General features: G+C 47.1%; 1 protein-coding gene and 1 non-coding gene across 3 annotated transcripts in view; one reads left to right on the top strand and one right to left on the bottom strand.

Annotated features, from left to right (window-relative positions):
• SEC24B (SEC24 homolog B, COPII coat complex component) overlaps positions 1–18,510 on the bottom strand; it is a 109,484-nt gene that overhangs the window by 45,178 nt on the left and 45,796 nt on the right. For both annotated transcript variants that reach the window (XM_038755099.1, XM_038755098.1), the window contains 2 exons: positions 10,577–10,684; positions 4,734–4,844 (listed from right to left, as the gene is read on the bottom strand). In XM_038755099.1, coding sequence (XP_038611027.1) covers positions 4,734–4,844; positions 10,577–10,684 — 219 coding nt within the window. The remainder of the gene's footprint in view (positions 1–4,733; positions 4,845–10,576; positions 10,685–18,510) is intronic.
• LOC119935981 lies at positions 14,952–15,089 on the top strand. Its single transcript, XR_005453575.1, has one exon. It is a non-coding gene; the product is annotated as a small nucleolar RNA SNORA7 (small nucleolar RNA).

Below are 18,510 nucleotides of genomic sequence, written 5' to 3'. Positions count from 1 at the left end.
ACCCCCTCACTGGGGGCTACAGCCAAAATAGGATGGATTGGGCCAAACCGCATCCTGCAGTCACTTCTGGGGATCCTAGGGCACATGACGATTTTTCTGAGGCATTCCTGTGGCCACTGGACATATGAATCCAAAGATGCACCCCTTGCAATGAGCCCAGGGGGAATTCCTGTTTGACCCGCTCGCTTCCATTTCTGCAGGGCGTCCTTCCCGCTGCAGTCGATCCCAAGGCCGGCACTGGGCCAGGTGAGAAGGCCGAGGTAGCTCCTGGATTTCCAGCCCAACTTGGGTATCCCTGTTCTAGGAACCATTCCCAGTTGGGAGGTTAGTAAAATAGAGTTCAGCCCATAAAACCGTCTGCCAAATGTGGCAGCAGCTCCAGAGTTGTTTGGTTGACGGTATTTCATACAGACACATTCTCTGGTTGCAGCGGTTGAGGTTCCAATGTGGCTGTTTTCATATTACTGAAGAGTTTCCTTCAGGGGTCTTCAGTCCCCAGGAGTCTCCGCTTTCTTCACAGATTTGGGTGTCATCTTGCGATATAATGGTTTTATCGCAGGTGAAAGTTTGGGACATTCCAAACAATGCTCAGCCCGGCATTTGGCTCCATGCAGTGACACAAAATGACTATCCTTCAGGCCTCTATCAGAAAAAGGCTAATCTATATGGGTGTGCCCAAGATCTGCCTGTCTTATTTGCTCAGTGGGGGGCAAGATCGACAGCAAGTATGACCGAAATCCAAGATGAACACATCAGGAGTAGGCCACTGCTACTTAGCTTTCCAATCTCGTGTGGCCCCATGACTTTTCTCCATGCTTTCACGTCACTGCTTACGTCAAAATCCTCTTTGAAGATCAGCTTGTCAGAGCTCTGTGAAGAGCCTTCCTCGGCGCTAATAGTACGGCAAACAACCGCTACGACAAGCTCAAACTCGATCTTTGTTTCTTTGCAAAAATCACGCGAGTCTTGTTTTGACTGCTCACCCGTTTTCTCGAGGAAACCAGTAGAGTGAGTTCAGACACTCCCACCACTCCCTGCAATTTTTCAACGAGCGTGGAAGGGTCAAGGACCCTGGGCCACCTAGGGCCATTCTGGATGACAGTGACTTCTGGACACGCGAGCGAGGCGAGGAAAGGGGGGGTTCTCCATTTTGGTGTTTCACCCACGGAAGCCTATGTTGCTGAGTTGCGGTGAACAGTTCACTGGCAGCTTCTCCTGCCTCAATTCCCAGGTTTTGGAAAGCCAAGAAGCACCCGCTCTCAGGCCACTGGGGTGGGGGGTGACAGCCCATCTGCAGCCCAGGCCAATGGCTCCGTCCCCAGTGAAAGTTCCTTGGGCTGGGGGGGAGTCGGACGCACGAGCCACTGTGATGAGCGACTTGCCCGTGTTTCCGGCAGGCGTGCACCCCTCCTCCCGGCTAGCCCGGACAATGAGCATCATCATCAGAGAACCACAGTGGCTTAGTCGACAGGGCCCAGCCTGGCAGTCAAGAGGATCTGGGTTCTAATCCCGCTCCATCACGTCTGCTGTGTGATGCCTATTGATGTCTGTCTCCCTCCTTCTACACTGTGAGCGCGTTGTTGGGTGGGGATTGTCTCTATATGTTGCCGAATTGTACTTTCCAAGCACTTAGTACAGTGCTCCGCACACAGTAAGCACTCAGTAAATACAACTGAATGAATGAATGACCTTGGGCATGTCACTTTACTTCTCTGGGCCTCAGTTATCTGGAAGACGGGGACTAAGAGTGTGGGCCCCATGTGGGACATGGACTGTATCCAACCTGATTAACATGGTATCTACCCTGGTGCTTAGAACAGTGCTTGGCACATCTTGAGCGCTTAGCAACAGTGCTTGGGACATCTTAAGTGCTTAACAAGTACCATAATTATTATTATCTGGAGTAGGGCATGCATTCCACAGCACAGGAGGCAAGTCGCTTCACTTCTCTGTGCCTCAGTTACCTCTTCTGTAAAATGGGGATTGAGACTGTGAGCCCCATATGGGATAGGGACTATGTCCAGCCTGATTTGTTTATATACCCCCAGTGCTGTGCCAGCACATGGTAACTACTCAACAAATACCACAGTTTATTATTATTATTATTATTATTGTTATAAGTAGTAGTATTAAAGAGCCTAGGCCTGAGAATCAGAGGACCTGGTTTCTAATTCCAGCTCGGCCACTTGTCTGCTATGTGACCTTGGGCGAGTGATTTAACTTCTCTGTGTCTCAGTTACCTAATCTGTAAAATGGGGATTAAGACTACAGGGCCCATGTGAGAGACAGGAACTGTGTTTAACCTGATTACCTCGCATCTACCCCAGTGCTCAGTACCGTGCCTGGAACATACTAAGGGCTTAACAAATACCACCCAAAAAAAAAAAAATAAACAAAGAAACAAAAAGAAATCACCTTCAGGTTCCCTTTGAAAAAGAGATGGAGTTCCCTAGGGCGAGCGGGGACATTTCAATGCAGGACAGAATGATACACTGCAGCCACCCCTTTTCAAAGGGAAAGAAATCAAATTCTGACAAAAGCAGGTTGCTAGTTGCAACTGATGATGATTCCACCTTCATTTCTGCAAGAATGGATTCATCTTGCTGCAAATCCAAGACTTAAAACAAAATACCCTTAAGCCTCCAGGGGAACCGGTCCTGTGTGAAACCATCATCTGTTAATGAATGGCCTTAAAACCATGGTATAAAACCCGGATTACACGATCACATCCTGAAAAAACAAACTGATCCACCAAACAGAGAGCATTCCTTTTATTTCTCCTCCTATCACCCTAGCTTCCATACAGCACGTGAAGGGGAATGCCTTTTTTTTCCTTGTTTTATGGTATTTGTTAAGCACTTACTACGAGCCAGGCACTGTTCTAAGGAATGCTGAAAATCAATTGCCCACTTCCCTCAACCTTGGACCCAAATGGCCATGGGAATGAAAGATGCTAGGCCTTCTGCAAATCTTCAAATCGGGGTCCTGGCAGGGCCCCAGCCAAAACCCCCCACTTGGTATCACGCTTGTTTTATGCTTCATAATCTTGCTGCAATTTGAGGGGAAAAAACCCGTTAAATGAAGAGAGAGAGAAAAAGTAATTCCTTTGCTGTCCTCCCTTCTCAACTATTCCCACCAAGAAGTCCTGCAATTCACCGCAGAGAGTGGATGAGAAATGAAACAATTTTTCTAGGCAATAACCTAGCACAAATGATTAGGTAACAACACCCTGCCACCTGATGAAAGGGTTCAAACGGCACAGGGGAAGGGGATGCATATTAAGAAAACACGCAAATTTTCGAGACAATGATTTACACTCTGTAAATTGTAAAAATTTATCCTCAGCAATTCGAAGTCAACCAGGTAACTTTAGGCAAAGAGCGGTTTGGATAAAAGAACGGACAAGCAGTCCACAACGGCGTGCTAGCAGGAAAGTTGGGGCTATGCAGGAAAAAGCTAGGGTTGTTAGTACATCTATAAATGTAAGCATTAAGATGCATACCAAGGAGGACAACAATCTCTTTGTTCCTTCACGAATCCTGTGCACATCAAACACAGAATTCTGGGCTAGCTGTACTTAGCCTATTATGGCACTGCTGATTTTCTTAATTATTGGCCCGCGCCACATACATGTGAGTTTTCAGGAAACTGTTTCCATTTGAGTAATAATAATAATGGCATTTGTAAAGCGCTTACGTGTATCAAACGCTGTAGGAAGCTCTGGGGTAGAAACAAGATAATCAGGTCCCACGTACGGATCAGTTTAAGCAGGAAGGAGAACAGGTACTGAATCCTCCTTCTGCAGCTGAGGGAATTGAGGCACAGAGAAGTAAAGTGACTAGCCCAAGGTCACAGAGCAGACAAGTGGCAGAGCAGGGATTAGAACTCAGGTCTTCTGATTCCCAGGCCCACGCTCTTTCCACTGGGCAATACAGCCTCTCCATTGCTCCAACTAGGGACACCCTTTCAGACATCACATCACACTTGGGACTTGTGAGGAAAATACTCAAGAATGCTTCAGAATACTGAAGCAGCTGCCATAACGTGACTTGAAATGGGATATGCACCCCACCCTGCCTAATCCTGCTTACTCTGTATTACAGTAATTCACAAGGTATCACAAAATAAATTAACGAGGTATGGTAAAATGAGGTATGAGAAAATGAGGTAACGAGGTACGGTAAAAGGCTGCAAAAGTAGCGTCTTGTTCTGCTGACTGGCAATGGATTTTCCCATTTCATGAATAATTCGCCAAGTGGGAGAAGAAAGGAGGTTAAGCGCCTTCTTCGTTCTTCTTAAGGTCCCTTGAAGCAGGTTAACTCCTGAACCACTGTGCTCTACTGAACTCTCTTCCACTGGGATTTTCGTCTTCAAACACACTTGTAAATTTGTCCGCTTTCCTGAAAACTGACAGAGACGATTTGAAGCCGGCGACGGGGAAGCCACAGCTTCAAATGCTTCCACCTTTGGCAGTGATAAGTCGGACTACGGAAGTACGACGAGATACTCATTGGACAGAGACGTCTCTGAATGAGCTGCGATGAACTTCAGGACATCCGCTCCACCTTTCGCTCAGCGTAGTTCCTTCTCCAGTTCCATGGCTTCTCGGGGCTCCCTTCGATGCCTTGAAAAATCTGACAAACTCTGGAAAGAGCTGCCTCCAAGGTCCGCTCACGGCCGATTTCTTAGGCTCGGCCCGGGGGGGAGGCGGGGGCGGGGAGGGATGTACTTACCCGAATCGCTCGGCTGGGACGTCAAGGCCGGCCGGATGTATGCCTGGGGTGAGGCATCAAACAATACGGGTTCTATCCCAGGGCTGGTTGTAACCTGGGGCATGGCTGAAACTGTGAACAGGGTGGATAGAAAAAACGCTTTAAGACGGCCCGCCCCCTCCCATCCCCCATCAACAGTCAGGGGGGCCCAACGTCCGGCCCCGGGTCTCCCTACGCATTTGAGAACGCACAAAGACCTCCCATCACGAACCCCAACCCCACTCCTACTTTGCCATCTCCATTTCTCTCAACCACAGGACGCTCCAATTTCACGGGACCACCCGAGCTCCTCACCTTGCCTTCTAAACCCGTTCTTCCTAAATTTACTCTCAGCTGATCACACGGCCGACCTCCCTGTCCCAGAAGCCTGCAACCTGGTGTCATCTTGGACCTCTTGCTCTCTTTTAACCCTCGGTCTGTGGCTAAATCCTTCCCAGGATTTCCCGGCTCTTTCCCTCTCTCCACCCAAACCGTGTCCATCCTGGCTCAAGATCTCAACTCCCGATAGGTTCTGCTGTATCGGCTTCCTCAGTGGAGTCCCTATGACCAGGCTACCCCCTCCTCGATCTACATTATGCCCTGCCATCCCCGACAGCTTTGTAAAAGCTCGCTTGGCACCCGCCAAACATCTCCAAAGGATTTCCATTCTCACTGCATGAGACACCTCCCCGACTGGCTTTCACTCTTCAACTGCTCCGCCCTAACTGGACCTCTCCGCACCCCCACAAGCTAACCTCCTTCCTCACACTACCTCCGCCTCCCTCTGTTCACACCCTTCTCCCTCCTCCTCCTTTAAATGCTCTGGGCTACATCTCTTTTCATCTTCAAAGCCCTCCCAGCAGATTCACTTCCTAAAGGAGACATTTGGCAACTAACCTGCAGCGCTGGGTCCTGTGAACCTAACAGCTGTCCTTGGTATTTCTGTTTACAAAACAATCCTTAACCTTGTACATAATGCTTTGCTTCCACTACTTGTTTTTTTCCCCCTTATTTGTTCATCTCCTTATCATTCCAAACTCCTGTTATTGGTTACGAGTTATGACTCTGTCCTCTCTCCTGCTCAAAACTACTAGTAAGAAGTTGGTGTTAGCCTGTCTCCTCTATTAGACCACAGCACTGCAGCCAGGGACGGAAGAGAGGGCAAGGACTGTGACTTGGACTTCTAATGCGGCATCTCAGGCCGAAGACATTAGTGGCTATCAAGGCAGGCTGCCTGCGGAGTTTTTTTGGTGCTACGGAACAGAAACGGCACTAAGCTGCAGTCCTTTTGGTAGAAAAGGGATTCTGCAGACCAACAAATAAAGCCGTTGCGTGTTCTCTGTAGTGTAGCGCGACGCAGTCCAGTGGAAAGAATTGGAGGACCTGGGTTCTAATCCTGGCTCGGCCAACTGCTCGCACTGTGACCTTGGCCAAGTCACTTCGCTTCTCTGTGCCTCAGTTCCCTCAACTGTACAATGGGATCAAATACCTGGTCTCCCTCCTACGTAAGACCGTGAGCCCTATGCGGGACAGGTACTGTATCCAACTTAACTTGTACCTACCCCAGAGGTTGGAACAGTGTTTGACAGATTGTAGGCGCTCAACAAATATCATTAAAACAAAATACTGCACCCTGCCCACCCACTTGCTCATGAATAACACTCTGCACCACAGGATGGGGTCAGGGCGCATCGACCGCTTCCATTATAGCGATTCCTCTGTGCCGGTTCTCGGTCATGGAGTCTCAGGAGCGAGGTTCATCCGTCCCGCTTGACGGGGAACTCCGTCGGCACCACCCCGAGCCCTTTCTATGTTGCTCCGCCCACAGTAGACGTTCAACTAAGGGCCTGGGGGATGAAGGCATTGAAGGAAAATGACTAATGATGCAGCCTGACCAGTGCACAGAGAGCAGGGCAGCTTTAGACAGGTCAGCCTGGTGGGCTCCATTCTGCAACGGGGCGGACCGTCTCGGGCCAGAGGCACCGGGGTGAGCGATACCGAGATGGAGGAATGGCATCAGGCGCTTGGGTAACGAAATGAAACGGGACGGCAGATGGCAATCCGAACATGCACACAGCACGGAAGGGATTATCAGTCAAAGCATCGACCTTAAGAGCCAGGTTCAGACACCAATCACAATGTCACAGTCAGTGCCGTCCCCCTGATATGCACATACGCACACATGTGTGTGTCTATATACACGCCCACCGTCATTCTCGACACCCCTTGAACTCAAAAGCCGCATTCTCCAAAACTCCAGCATTGACAAGCACCCACTATTGTTTCAGTGGTAAGTAGGAGCCTAGGGGGAAGATGGCTTGAAAACCCTTGAAATCTTAGACCGAGGGGGGTGGGTTTTGCTTCTTGAGCTTGTGTCATGTGCTCTGCATCTTGTTTCTGTATCAAAAGCCCCAATTAGCTCCCGAGCATCTTAAAGACAACCAGTTTGAAACTTCTTTCAAGGTCGCTCCTTCAGCTTTTCTCGTATAGGGAATAGGTGAATTTTTCAAAATCAACTGTTGGTATTTACTGAGCACTTTCTACATGTACTAAGTGCTTGGGACAGTATAATGCAACAAAACTAGCAGACTGACTCCTTGCCCCTAATGACAAAAGTAACATACACAAAGCTAATGGACAATTGTTGGATCAAGTTACATCACTGTATACTGTTACTCCTATAACACATTGCATCCAAGTCGCAGCTTTATAGCCGAAACGACTCTGTGTGGGATCTCTCGCTTGTCAAAGGAATCACCCACGGACAGGGAATGGTGGCTTTTGGGCCATGGTGGGGCCAGTGCTGTTGGAGACGGTCGTCAGTCCGACATCCCCCCTATCCTCTATCATGCCTAGGGAGAGCCAAAAAGCCAGATGCCGACTGGTGAGCGGTCCCGGATGCACGCACGGGAGTTCCTGATAACCAATCAGCATCCCTGCTGCATCTCCGTATACGTATAATTTACTACTGTTGTGGTACCACGACAGTAATTTACAACGAGAGCAATTTACCACGACTCTGGGGGGAGAGCCGACAAATTCAAGCATCCTACTCTCCACAGAAATGCTTGGGGCACTACTGACTGGCACGTAGTAAGGAGAGATGTTTCAAAGTCCTTTGGGCAACTATTCAGTGACCCGAATTGATAAGAAAATCTACCGTATTGCTCTGAAAACACCGTGAGGCATTTGATCTATTTTTAGCCCTGAAAAACACTAAGTTGCTTCAAAAAATCAATATTTAAGCAACGGGTCTGGCTGGGGGAGGGTCCAACATTTCCCCTCCCAGGATCTACAATACTCCGCTTTCTCGCAAAGCTCTCCCACTGTTCAAGTCCTGGAGTCCAGGACATCTTAGAGGAGACTCTTGCTACTGCTGACTGGGAAACAGAGGAGTGTTAGATCAGAACGGTGAGTGATGGGCCTTGAGAGGGAGGGGAGTAGGAGACGGCATGATTCAATGGGTTGGTTTGGGGTTTGCTTTTTTTGAGAACTTTGTTCTAGAAAAATCCGTTTCAGGCCGCAATGTACATGGGGCACAGCTAATATTCTGCTTGAAATAAATATCTGTGGAGAGACCACCGGGACAAACGGGAGTTATGTTTCCGGAGACATCTGCCCTTCAACCTGTCCTAGAACCTACCTGGGACCCTGAAGTCAGTACATGGGTCTGAAAGAGACCATTTTTGATATATTAAGGCCCCCGGCCCTGATGAACCCCATCCTGTTTGTCATTTTATTGGCGGGGGCGTGGGGGGTGTCCTCGGACTCCAATCAGGATGTCAGTGGGTGTGAGAAGGTAAGGGCGGGTCTGCAGGTACCCGGGGCAATTCACGGGGTCGTAAGCTCCTTGAGGGCAGGGATCAGGTCTATCAACTGTATTCATTCAATCGTATTTATTGAGCATTTGCTGTATGCAGAGCACTGTACTAAGTGCTTGGAAAGTACAATTCAGCAATAAAGAGAGACGATCCCCGCCCACGACGACCTCAGTCCAGAACTTTACTATATTCTACACTCCCAAGGGCCCAGTACAGTGCTCTGCACACAGTAAGTGCTGAATAAATACCACTGACTGATTGGGGAAACTCTGGAGCCGATCAGAAGCAGAGTGGCTCGGTGGAAAGAACCCGGGCTTTGGAGTCAGAGGTCATGGGTTCAAATGCCGGCTCCGCCAATTGTCAGCTTTGTGACTTTGGGCAAGTCACTTCACTTCTCGGTGCCTCAGTTACCTCAACTGTAAAATGGGGATTAAGACTGTGAGCCCCCCATGGGACAACCTGGTCACCTTGTAACCTCCCCAGCGCTTAGAATAGTGCTTTGCACATAGTAAGTGCTTAATAAATACCATCAGCATCATCATCTGAATGACCTTTCTTCATTTCCAGCTCTTCCAGGAACAAAACAAAAAACAAATAGGTCCAAGTAGAACTAACTGCAAATACGAACTGTGCTGTTGGACATGGGTGAGTTCTGACATTTGTTCCACAAAATGAGAAATGGTTTAACGTGGTGTGGGCAAGATCCATGTCTTTGCAAGAGGGAGGGGAAGGGAAGTGTTTGATTAACTTGGTGTGGGCAAGATCCATGTCTTTGCAAGAGGGAGGGGAAGGGAAGTGTTTGATTCTAGGCCGGTTTTCTTAAATCTAGGGCAGCTAGGTTTCAGAGCAATATAGTAAGGGAAAAGTAAGCACAATACAAGTAACGGCACAGAAATTTAAAGTCCCGAATTGTAACAAATTTGGTTGTTTTTTTTTTCCAAAGCTTATGATGAGTCTCAGCACCTGGTCCTTTGAACAATGACACCCAATTGTGAAAGAGCCCAACAATGAGTCATAATTCAGGATGAGGAACAATATACCCTGAGAAAAGACATCTTATTTTGGAATATGCGCCACAAAAGCACAGAAATGGGAAAGAATGAAACACGCCTAACGATACGCCACTCGGAACAGTCTGGTGAGAATGACACTTGAACGCTTTTCCCCAAAACAAAAGGAAAACAAAATGCGCTTTGAACAGAAATGACAAAGAAAGAGGCGACGGCAGCTCTTGGATCATGAGGACTTTTTTAAGCTAACCAATTCTCTTCCCGAGTGAATTTCATGACGCAAAGGAAAGTGGAGCCCAGTGACTCCGAGAACTGTTTGCTTCTCAGTGAGGTCTGCAGCCAAGAGACTATCCTGGGAATCTGCCCAGCCAGGGGAGAAAGGTCGATTTTGGTTGGGCTGTGAAAGAAAACATTGTTTTTTGAAACCCCTCTCTGGAAGCCAATTTTGAGCTACTACTGTTTTGTTAAGGCAGACACGCAACTGTCCGTACAGCCCAAACCACCCACCACGGTAGCCAAAACCACTGTTTCTCCTGGACTGGACTGCAACAGAAAAACACTGAAGAAACATGCAGGGTCTAAAGCTTCATTTCCGCACAAGTGCCCAAGCAACAATCAGTCCAAAACTCCCACCAGAACATGTTTCAAATGCCATGCATTGGAGTGAAAGCCTGCCGGGGAGATTATAAAAGCATTCTCTCATCAAGCAAATCTACCCGTTTATGAGACACAATTTACGACGAGATGGTTGGGAAAAACACAGATGATCATCTCACCTACCCCGCCTAAACTGCATTTCCAACTACAGCGGTTTATCATCGAGTTAAATTCTGAACTTCTAGGGTTTTTTGGCGGATGGGGGTTGGAGCGGGGCGGGGGGCGGAGAGGGGGAGGTTTAAAGCAGAGTCTGAAAACCCAGTCGAAGGAAATAAAAAAAAGAAAAAAACAACTAGGGCAGGAAAAGATCAAGAACTAGTGTAAAGCTAAAGCAGACCTGCTTCCTCATCCTCCTCCTCCTCCTCTTCCTCATCATCTGAAGTTGAGGACAAGGGATTCGGTGCTGAGCTAGCTTGGTTATTAATATATCCACCATACTGCGTGCCTGTGAAGGGGAGAGCACAAACACAAGTCAAAACCCACAGGGAAGATGAGAAATCAAATCACGTCATTGCATCGAAACGGAGAGAATTTCGGCCATTCCATAGGGGATCCCCACATGCGCGTTATCGAGGTTACCGGATCGAGAACAGCGAGCGTATGCAGTTGGCAAAAAAAAACACCCCAAAACAGTTGGGACTTGGGCTCATTGGGTTAGGCGTCAGGTGCGCCTTGTTACAACCACATGAACAAATATTTCCCAGAGTAATGAAGTCAGGGGCAGTGTTCCTGAACACTTGATAAACGGCTGTGCTTTTGGAAATATTGATATTTTCTTTTTCCTGATTTGAGAAATTCAGGTGTGTTTATTTTTTCTTTTCTATGGCATTTGTTAAGCACACACTATGTGCCAGGCACTGTATGTACTGAGCGCTGGGGTAGATACTAGCTAATCAAGTTGGACACAGTCCCTGTCCCATATGGGACTCACAATTTTAATCCCCATTTTGACAGATGAGGTACATGAGGCCCAGAGAAGCGAAGTGACTTGTCCATAGTCACACAGCAGACAAGGGGCAGAGTCAGGATTAGAACCCAGGTCCTTCTGAGTCCCAGGCCCAGACTCTATCCACTAGGCCATACTGCAATTTTTCGAAACTTAAAACATTGATCCAAGCTAGCTTTTCTCCCTAAAAACAAGAGCTGAAGGAGTGGAAAAAGCCAACGATTTAGCCGAGTTCTGGTTTAAAGCCATCCTGCAGGCACCTAAAAGGGAGGAAATTGCAGGCCGGCTACTACAACTAATTAATAGTAGCGTCAGCGGGCCCATAGCCCCTTCTCTGGAGAGGCCAGAAATAGGAAAGGAGGGTGAAAAATCAGTGAGCTCCAAGTGGCTTGGGAAATGTAGACAAATTTTGTAAAAAGAGAAACAAAACATGTAATAAAGCAATGAGAATTCTGGTGTGCCCCTCCAAATCAGGTAGAAATTTGGAAGTCCAAGTTTTGCTTCATTAATAAAGTCTTTTTTTAAAAAAAAATCTTGTTGGGGTACTCAAGCTGTTCTAAAAGGGAAAATTTAAGAATGATTATGAAGTGAGGATATTTTTTAAATAAGCATGTTTGTAACACAAATCTGAACAAGAGAACCTACATTGAAAGAAAAAAAGAAAAGGGTTACTTTTCCTGGAGGTTTTCACAGGGGACCAATGAGTCTTTCTCTGATTCACTAAATTCTCAAGCAGGCATTTTGATGTTCTCCAACAAACCCTTTTTAAGTATTTTTAATTAATGGCATGCCAATTAAACAAAGCTACGCAGCGCTGTTCAAAATTCTGGGAACCATCCATACGTTACCCAACCCCATTTGCAAAAAATAATAACTGTGGATGGATAAATATTAGGTCAAATAGAGTACTTGGAAGCAAGGTTACACACTGTTAGGTCTAGAATTAGAAATGCTGGCAAGACGAGAAAGCTAATAATAATAATAATAATAATAGTTGTGTTATTTGATAAGCACTTACTATGTGCCAGGCATTGAGGGAGATACAGTATATACAGATTGGACACAACCCCTGTTCTGCACGGGGCTCACGGCCTGAGTAGGAGGGAGAACAGATATTGAATCCCTATTTTACAAACGAGGCAACAGGTAGAGAGAAGTTAAGTGACTTGCCTAAGGTCATCCACAGCAGGCTAACGGCAGAGGCAGGATTAGAACCCAGGTTCTCTGACCCCCAGGCCTGTGCTCTCTCCATCAGGCCACACTACTTCCCTGCAACCTTCAATCCCTCGATCCTCCCTCTAAATCTGGAGAAGAAATAATACTAATTATTGTGGGATTTGTTTAATGAGGAGGAGTATGGTCAAGTAGAAAGAGTCTGGGAATCAGAGGAACTGGATTCTAACCCCGGCTCTGCCACTTGTCAGTTGTGTGGCCTTGGGCAAGTGACAACTTCTCTGTGCCTCAGTTTCCTTCTGATTGGTAGAATGGGGATTAAATCCTACTCTTTCCTACATAGGCTGCCCAAAAAGGGTCAGTGAGCACTTAACAAATGGCATCATTATCATCATTATTATTCTATTATTATTATTAATAATAAACTTTGCCAATCCAGGTAGTAGCAGTTACTCCAAACTGCATTTTCCTCATGCCTGGGAAAAACATACTCTGAAGCCTAACCAAACTGAAACATAACTATTACTGGAAACGCTAGACACACTACCAAGTTTGTATCTCGGAGTTCTGAAGTCTTTTTTTAGGGAAAAAAAAGTGGGAAAAGTTCAATATTCGAAGCTACTCCTTTGTATCAGCAACTATAAGTTCCCTTTATTGGGAAATAAAGCATTTTCTTTCAAAATCATGAGGGTTTGGGCATTTAAAAATATAAAGAAGAATGCTCTAAACTCCAAAATTATACAAGCAACTTTAAAGATGAAAAAGCCAATGACCCAATCTTGGAAAAAGACATTTAAGTTCATTCATTCATTCAATCGAATTTATTGAGCGCTGACTGTGCGCAGAGCACCGTACTAAGCACTTGGGAAGTACAAGTCGGCAAGTCATAAAAACACTGCTGTAGGTGCAGACTGAAGTTGAAGACATCTTTATGTGATGTTTGTCTGATAAAGTTCTCCTTTTGGTAGTTGCCCTGTCTCTGAATCTTTTGCAAAGCACTGTATTTGGCACTAGGGAATGTATAGGGGGAGAATAATAATGTAATCATGGTATTTGTTAAGCGCTTACTATTTGCCAGGCACTGTACTAAATGCTGGGACGGATACAAGCAAATCGGGTTGGACACAGTCCCTGTCCCACACGGGGCACTTGTCCCACATGATTGAGAAAATCTCAAGTGCAAGGAAATAGTCAAATGAAGAAACCCAAGAAATACACGGGGAACACAGGGGCTGTGGGGTTGTTGACGGGATGGAGTGGCTCGGGAAGGAAGTTATGAGAGGGGAACCAGGGTAAGTTTATTTGACGCTTCTGAAGAAAGGGAAGGAGGAGGCTCAGTGGAAGGTGCAGGGGGGCGGGGGAATGTTCCTGATGGAAAGGATGACATGAGCAGTGGATTAAAATCTGCATGTCTAATTTGCCACCTATGTATTCTCTCCCAGCATTTACAGCAGTGGCCTGCATAAAGGAATCACTTATTAAATACTACTACTACCACTACTATTAACGGTAGGGGCAATGTGTCTGTTATATTGTTATACTGTACTCTCCCAGGTGCTTAGTACAGTGCTCGGCATACAGTAAGAGCTCAATAAATACAACCGACTGAGTCCGAGAGACGGTTCGAAGTTAGGCCGGAGGGAAGTGACAGTCCAACTTTGAGGAGTAGAAAGGAGTCAGCTGATGGAGAGATTTGAAGTCAATAATTAAGAGCTTTTTGCTTTAATGAGACAGGCAATAAGGCGCCGTTAGAGGTTTTTTGAGGGCGAGTGAGACGATCAGATCAACTTTTCAGAAGCTGTTTGTCTACATTTGCACAGCAGAGACGGAAGAAGGGAGAGACTGAAGGCAGGGAGACCTAGTACAGGAGGCTGTCAGACACCTAAGAGTTGGGAAGGGCTTGAACCAGGGTAGGAGGAGCAGATGGATGGATATTTTAATGAGAATGAATCTGCAGGTGCTGGAGACAGAGGAGTAAGAGGGCAGTTAAAGATGGCCCTTCTATGGCATCTCTCTTCTCTCCTACTCCACCCCACCCGCCGCACTTGTCCGACACCAACCCACTCCATCGCGTCTAACACCACCAGCCATCGCCCACATCCCGCCTCTGGCCTCCTTCTTCATATCCGAAGGATGACCACTCTCCCTGCCTTCACAGCCTTATTAAAAGCACATCTCCTCCACATGGCCTTCCCCAAGTCTTCATTTCCCCTAATCCCACTCCCTTCTGTGTTTCCTATGTACTTGGACCGGTACCCTCGAAGCCCTTGATGTAGTAATAATAATAATAATAATGATAATGGCATTTATTAAGTGCTTGCTATGTGAAAAGCACTGTTCCAAGCACTGGGGAGGTTACAAGGTGATCAGGTTGTCTCACAGGGGGCTCACAGTCTTAATCCTCATTTTACAGATGACGTAACTGAGGCCCAGAGAAGTTAAGTGACTTGCCCAAAGTCACACAGGTGACAACTGGTAGAGCCATGACCTCTGACTCCAAAGCCTGTGGTCTTTCCACTGAGCCATGCTGATATTCACTCCACCTTCAGCTCCACAGCAGGCACAAATGAATTATGGATAGGTCCATCAGTATTTCCCCTCAGGGTCATATTTGGAGAGTTTCCAGTCCTCTACCAGTCTTGGCTATGGGAGGGAGAGTCAAGCAGAGGCCTTCCCATTCCATTCCTGGCTTGGCCAGTGGCTAGCGAGTGGCAGGCAGTCTGCTACAGGTCAAAACTCCTCTGTGCTGGGCAGCAGTGGCATGGGAGAGTGTCGAGGGAGGAGACTCAAGTGTACTGCGAGGAAGGAGGCAATGGTAAACCGTTTCTGTATTTTTACCAAGAAAACTCTACGGATACACTACCAGAACGACTGCAGATGGAGGTGGGGCATTCCTGGTGTCGCTAAGGGTCGGAGACGACTCAGTGGCCTAAGACAAGACATCTGTATTACTGCCTGCCTCCCCCTCTAGACCTCGCTCCTCGCGGGCAGAGATCGTGTCTTCCGACCCTCTTACCATGTCCCTTCTGAAGCGCTTAGTTAAGCACTCAATAAATACCACTGATCAAGGCACAGTTGTGGCGATGACAGTGATGGGATTTGGGAAGTAAGCCGAGTTGAGTTTCAGACATGCTATGTGTCTGAGGAGACACCAAGGAGCTGGTGAGCGGGGGAGAGGCTGGAGAACCGGAGATGACCATTTGGGAGTCACCTGAGAGGGGAAAACCCTGGGTGCTGATGACGCAGGTCCTCTGGAGAGGAAACCAAGGGAGAGAGGGGTGAAGGTCAAACCATAAGCAAGAGAGTAGAGTTGGGCTTAGAAGCTAGGTCGCATGACTTTCAGACCCAAGCTTTTTCCAGGGTGCTTGAAGCTAGGTCGCATGACTTTCAGACCCAAGCTTTTTCCAGGGTGCTTCCTGCCTGGATTATTTTATCATTCACCTGCTCAGAAGAGCCAGATGATCAATGGAGGTCCAATAATCCTTGAACACCTACGGTAGACAGAGCCCTGTACTAAGCCCATGGAAGGGGACGCCAGCTCGTTGACAACAGGGAATGTATCCATTTATTGTCCCACTGTACTTTCCCAAGTGCTCAGTACAGTGCTCTGCACACAGTAAGCACTCAGTAAATATGATCGATCGAATAAGAAATAATGTCTACCCTGCTCTGCTCAATAAATACGATTGATTGATTGACTGATTGATTGCCCTCCTGGGCAGAAGAAACAGGCACGTGGGAATTTACGGAAGGGAGGATTTTTGGCTCTAGATTCTCTCGTCTCTTGTTCCCCCTTCTCTCATAGAGTAGCGGCCCCGGCAGCAGCAACGGCCTAGCTGCTGAAGGCCCCGCAGATGGGCTTTGAACTCTGGCCTGGCATGGAGTTGTGTGGCGCCCAGACGTCTCCCTCCCCCAGCGGGTTTCGAACTCTGTGGTGGTGGAGAACCAGGTGGATCAAAGGGACCCCGGTGCGGGCTTGGACTGCTATGGCAACAGATAACTGGAAGACATCAAAGTAGCCTCAGCGCACGGTTTGAACAACACAGCAACACGGAGACACCTGCATCATCCCAGAGCTTAGTAGTTATAGCCACAACGTACTGGGTTGTATCCACCCCAGAGCTTAATACGGTGCCCGGCACAGAATAGGCACTTAAATACAATTATTGTAATTATTACTATTATTAAAATGGAGGTCCACCCCCCCTCCTCCCACCCAAATCACAGGTTTCAGAGAGCTTTGAAGACTATGGCAGGGAAAGAAGCTCGGAAATCAGTGATGGACCTCACGGTGGGAGGAGGGAGCACGATAGGTAGGCTGATCTGAAATGGTGATGCCGGGGTCAGGGTTATTTTCTTGACCACCGATTCTAATCAAAGCTTCATTTTGAAAGAGTAAACACAGTACCGAAGTCTCATCTTACTCTGAGAGCAGTGGGCTTTGTTTCCGGAAATCTTTCTTTCAGGAAATAATTTGCTATGGTGCTCCGAATCTTGGATTGATGCTGGGGAACAAGTCACCTTGTTACAATTTTTTTCAAGATGGAGCAGACTCTCCCTTGAATTCATTCACTCAATTGTATTTATTGAGCGCTTACCGTGTACACAGCACTGTGCTAAGCGCTTGTGATCACAAAGCATGAGGGTGACCCTATTTTCCACCATTTTACATTTAGGTGAGAGAATTCATAATGAAAACAATAATAATTGTGGGTTTTTTTAAGTGCTTACTGTGGACTGTACGGTAGTAAGGCACCCTACTAAGGGCTGGGGTGAACACAACCAAATTGGGTTGGACAGAGTCCCTGACCCACGTGGCACCCCCCAAGTCTAAATCCCCATTTTCCAGATGAGGCAACTGAGGCCCAGAGAAGTGAAGCGACTGGCCCGAAGTCATCGGCAGTCAGGTGGTGGATCGGGGATTCGAACCTATGACTTTCTGACTCCCAGGGCCGTGCCCTATCTGCTACGTCATCCTACTTCACACCGGGGAGCCAGATTTTGCTTGGCAATGACACTTCTTTAAGACCAGCTTCAGCGGCAGAGCAAATAAAACATTTATCACACTGGATGAGGCCTTCGGTCGAGGTACAAAACTGAGCATTGCGGGTTCATTTTTGAGGTCCCGGAACTGGTGGCCGTGGGCCCCAGGGAAAGCCCGACGACTCCGGGGCCGGGGGCCTCTGGCTCGGCTCGGCCGTGGCTGGACAGATCTGAGGACAGGCTACGATTTCTTCACGAACTCCGAGCTTGCTTCGGCTCTAAAATGGCTTTTAAAAAATCTACCTGTGTTAGGTTTGAATTCCGACACAGGTTGGTTCATTAGAGGATCTTTTTTTTCTTTTAAAAATGAGTAAGCTCCTTGTGGGTGGTTCTAAGCTCCTTCTAGTAATAATAATAATAATAATTACGGTATTTGTTAAGCGCTCACTATGCGCCAAGCACTGTACTAAGCGTTGGGGTGGTACGAGCAAATCCAGTTGGGCACAGTCCACGTCCCACACAGGGCTCACATTCTTCATCACCATTTACAGATGAGGTAACTGAGGCACAGAGAAGTGAGATGGATTGCCCAAGGCCACACAGCAGACAAGTGGAGGGGTGAGGATTAGAACCCATGACCTTCTGACTCCCAAGCCCGTGCTATAATAATAATAATAATAATAATAATAATAATAATAATGACATTTATTAAGCACTTACTATGTGCCCACAGCACCTGTATATATGTATATATGTTTGTACATATTTATTACTCTATTTATTTATTTTACTTGCACATATCTATTCTACTTATTTTATTTTGTTAGTATGTTTGGTTTTGTTCTCTGTCTCCCCCTTTTAGACTGTGAGCCCACTGTTGGGTAGGGACTGTCTCTATATGTTGCCAACTTGTACTTTCCAAGCGCTTAGTACAGTGCTCTGCACAGAGTAAGCGCTCAATAAACACGATTGATTGATTGATTGATTGATTGCAAAGCACTGTTCTAAGCACTGGGGAGGTTACAAGGTGATCAGGTTGTTCCATCGGGGGCTCACAGTCTTAATCCCCATTTTACAGATGAGGGAACAGGTGCAGAGAAATTAAATGACTTGCCCAAAGTCACACAGCTGACAATTGGAGGAGCCGGGGTTTATCCTCTTTATCCACT

Source organism: Tachyglossus aculeatus, chromosome 12, assembly GCF_015852505.1.
Source record: "Tachyglossus aculeatus isolate mTacAcu1 chromosome 12, mTacAcu1.pri, whole genome shotgun sequence".
NCBI classification, from domain to species: domain Eukaryota; kingdom Metazoa; phylum Chordata; class Mammalia; order Monotremata; family Tachyglossidae; genus Tachyglossus; species Tachyglossus aculeatus.
This window is presented reverse-complemented; position numbering and strand designations above follow the sequence as displayed.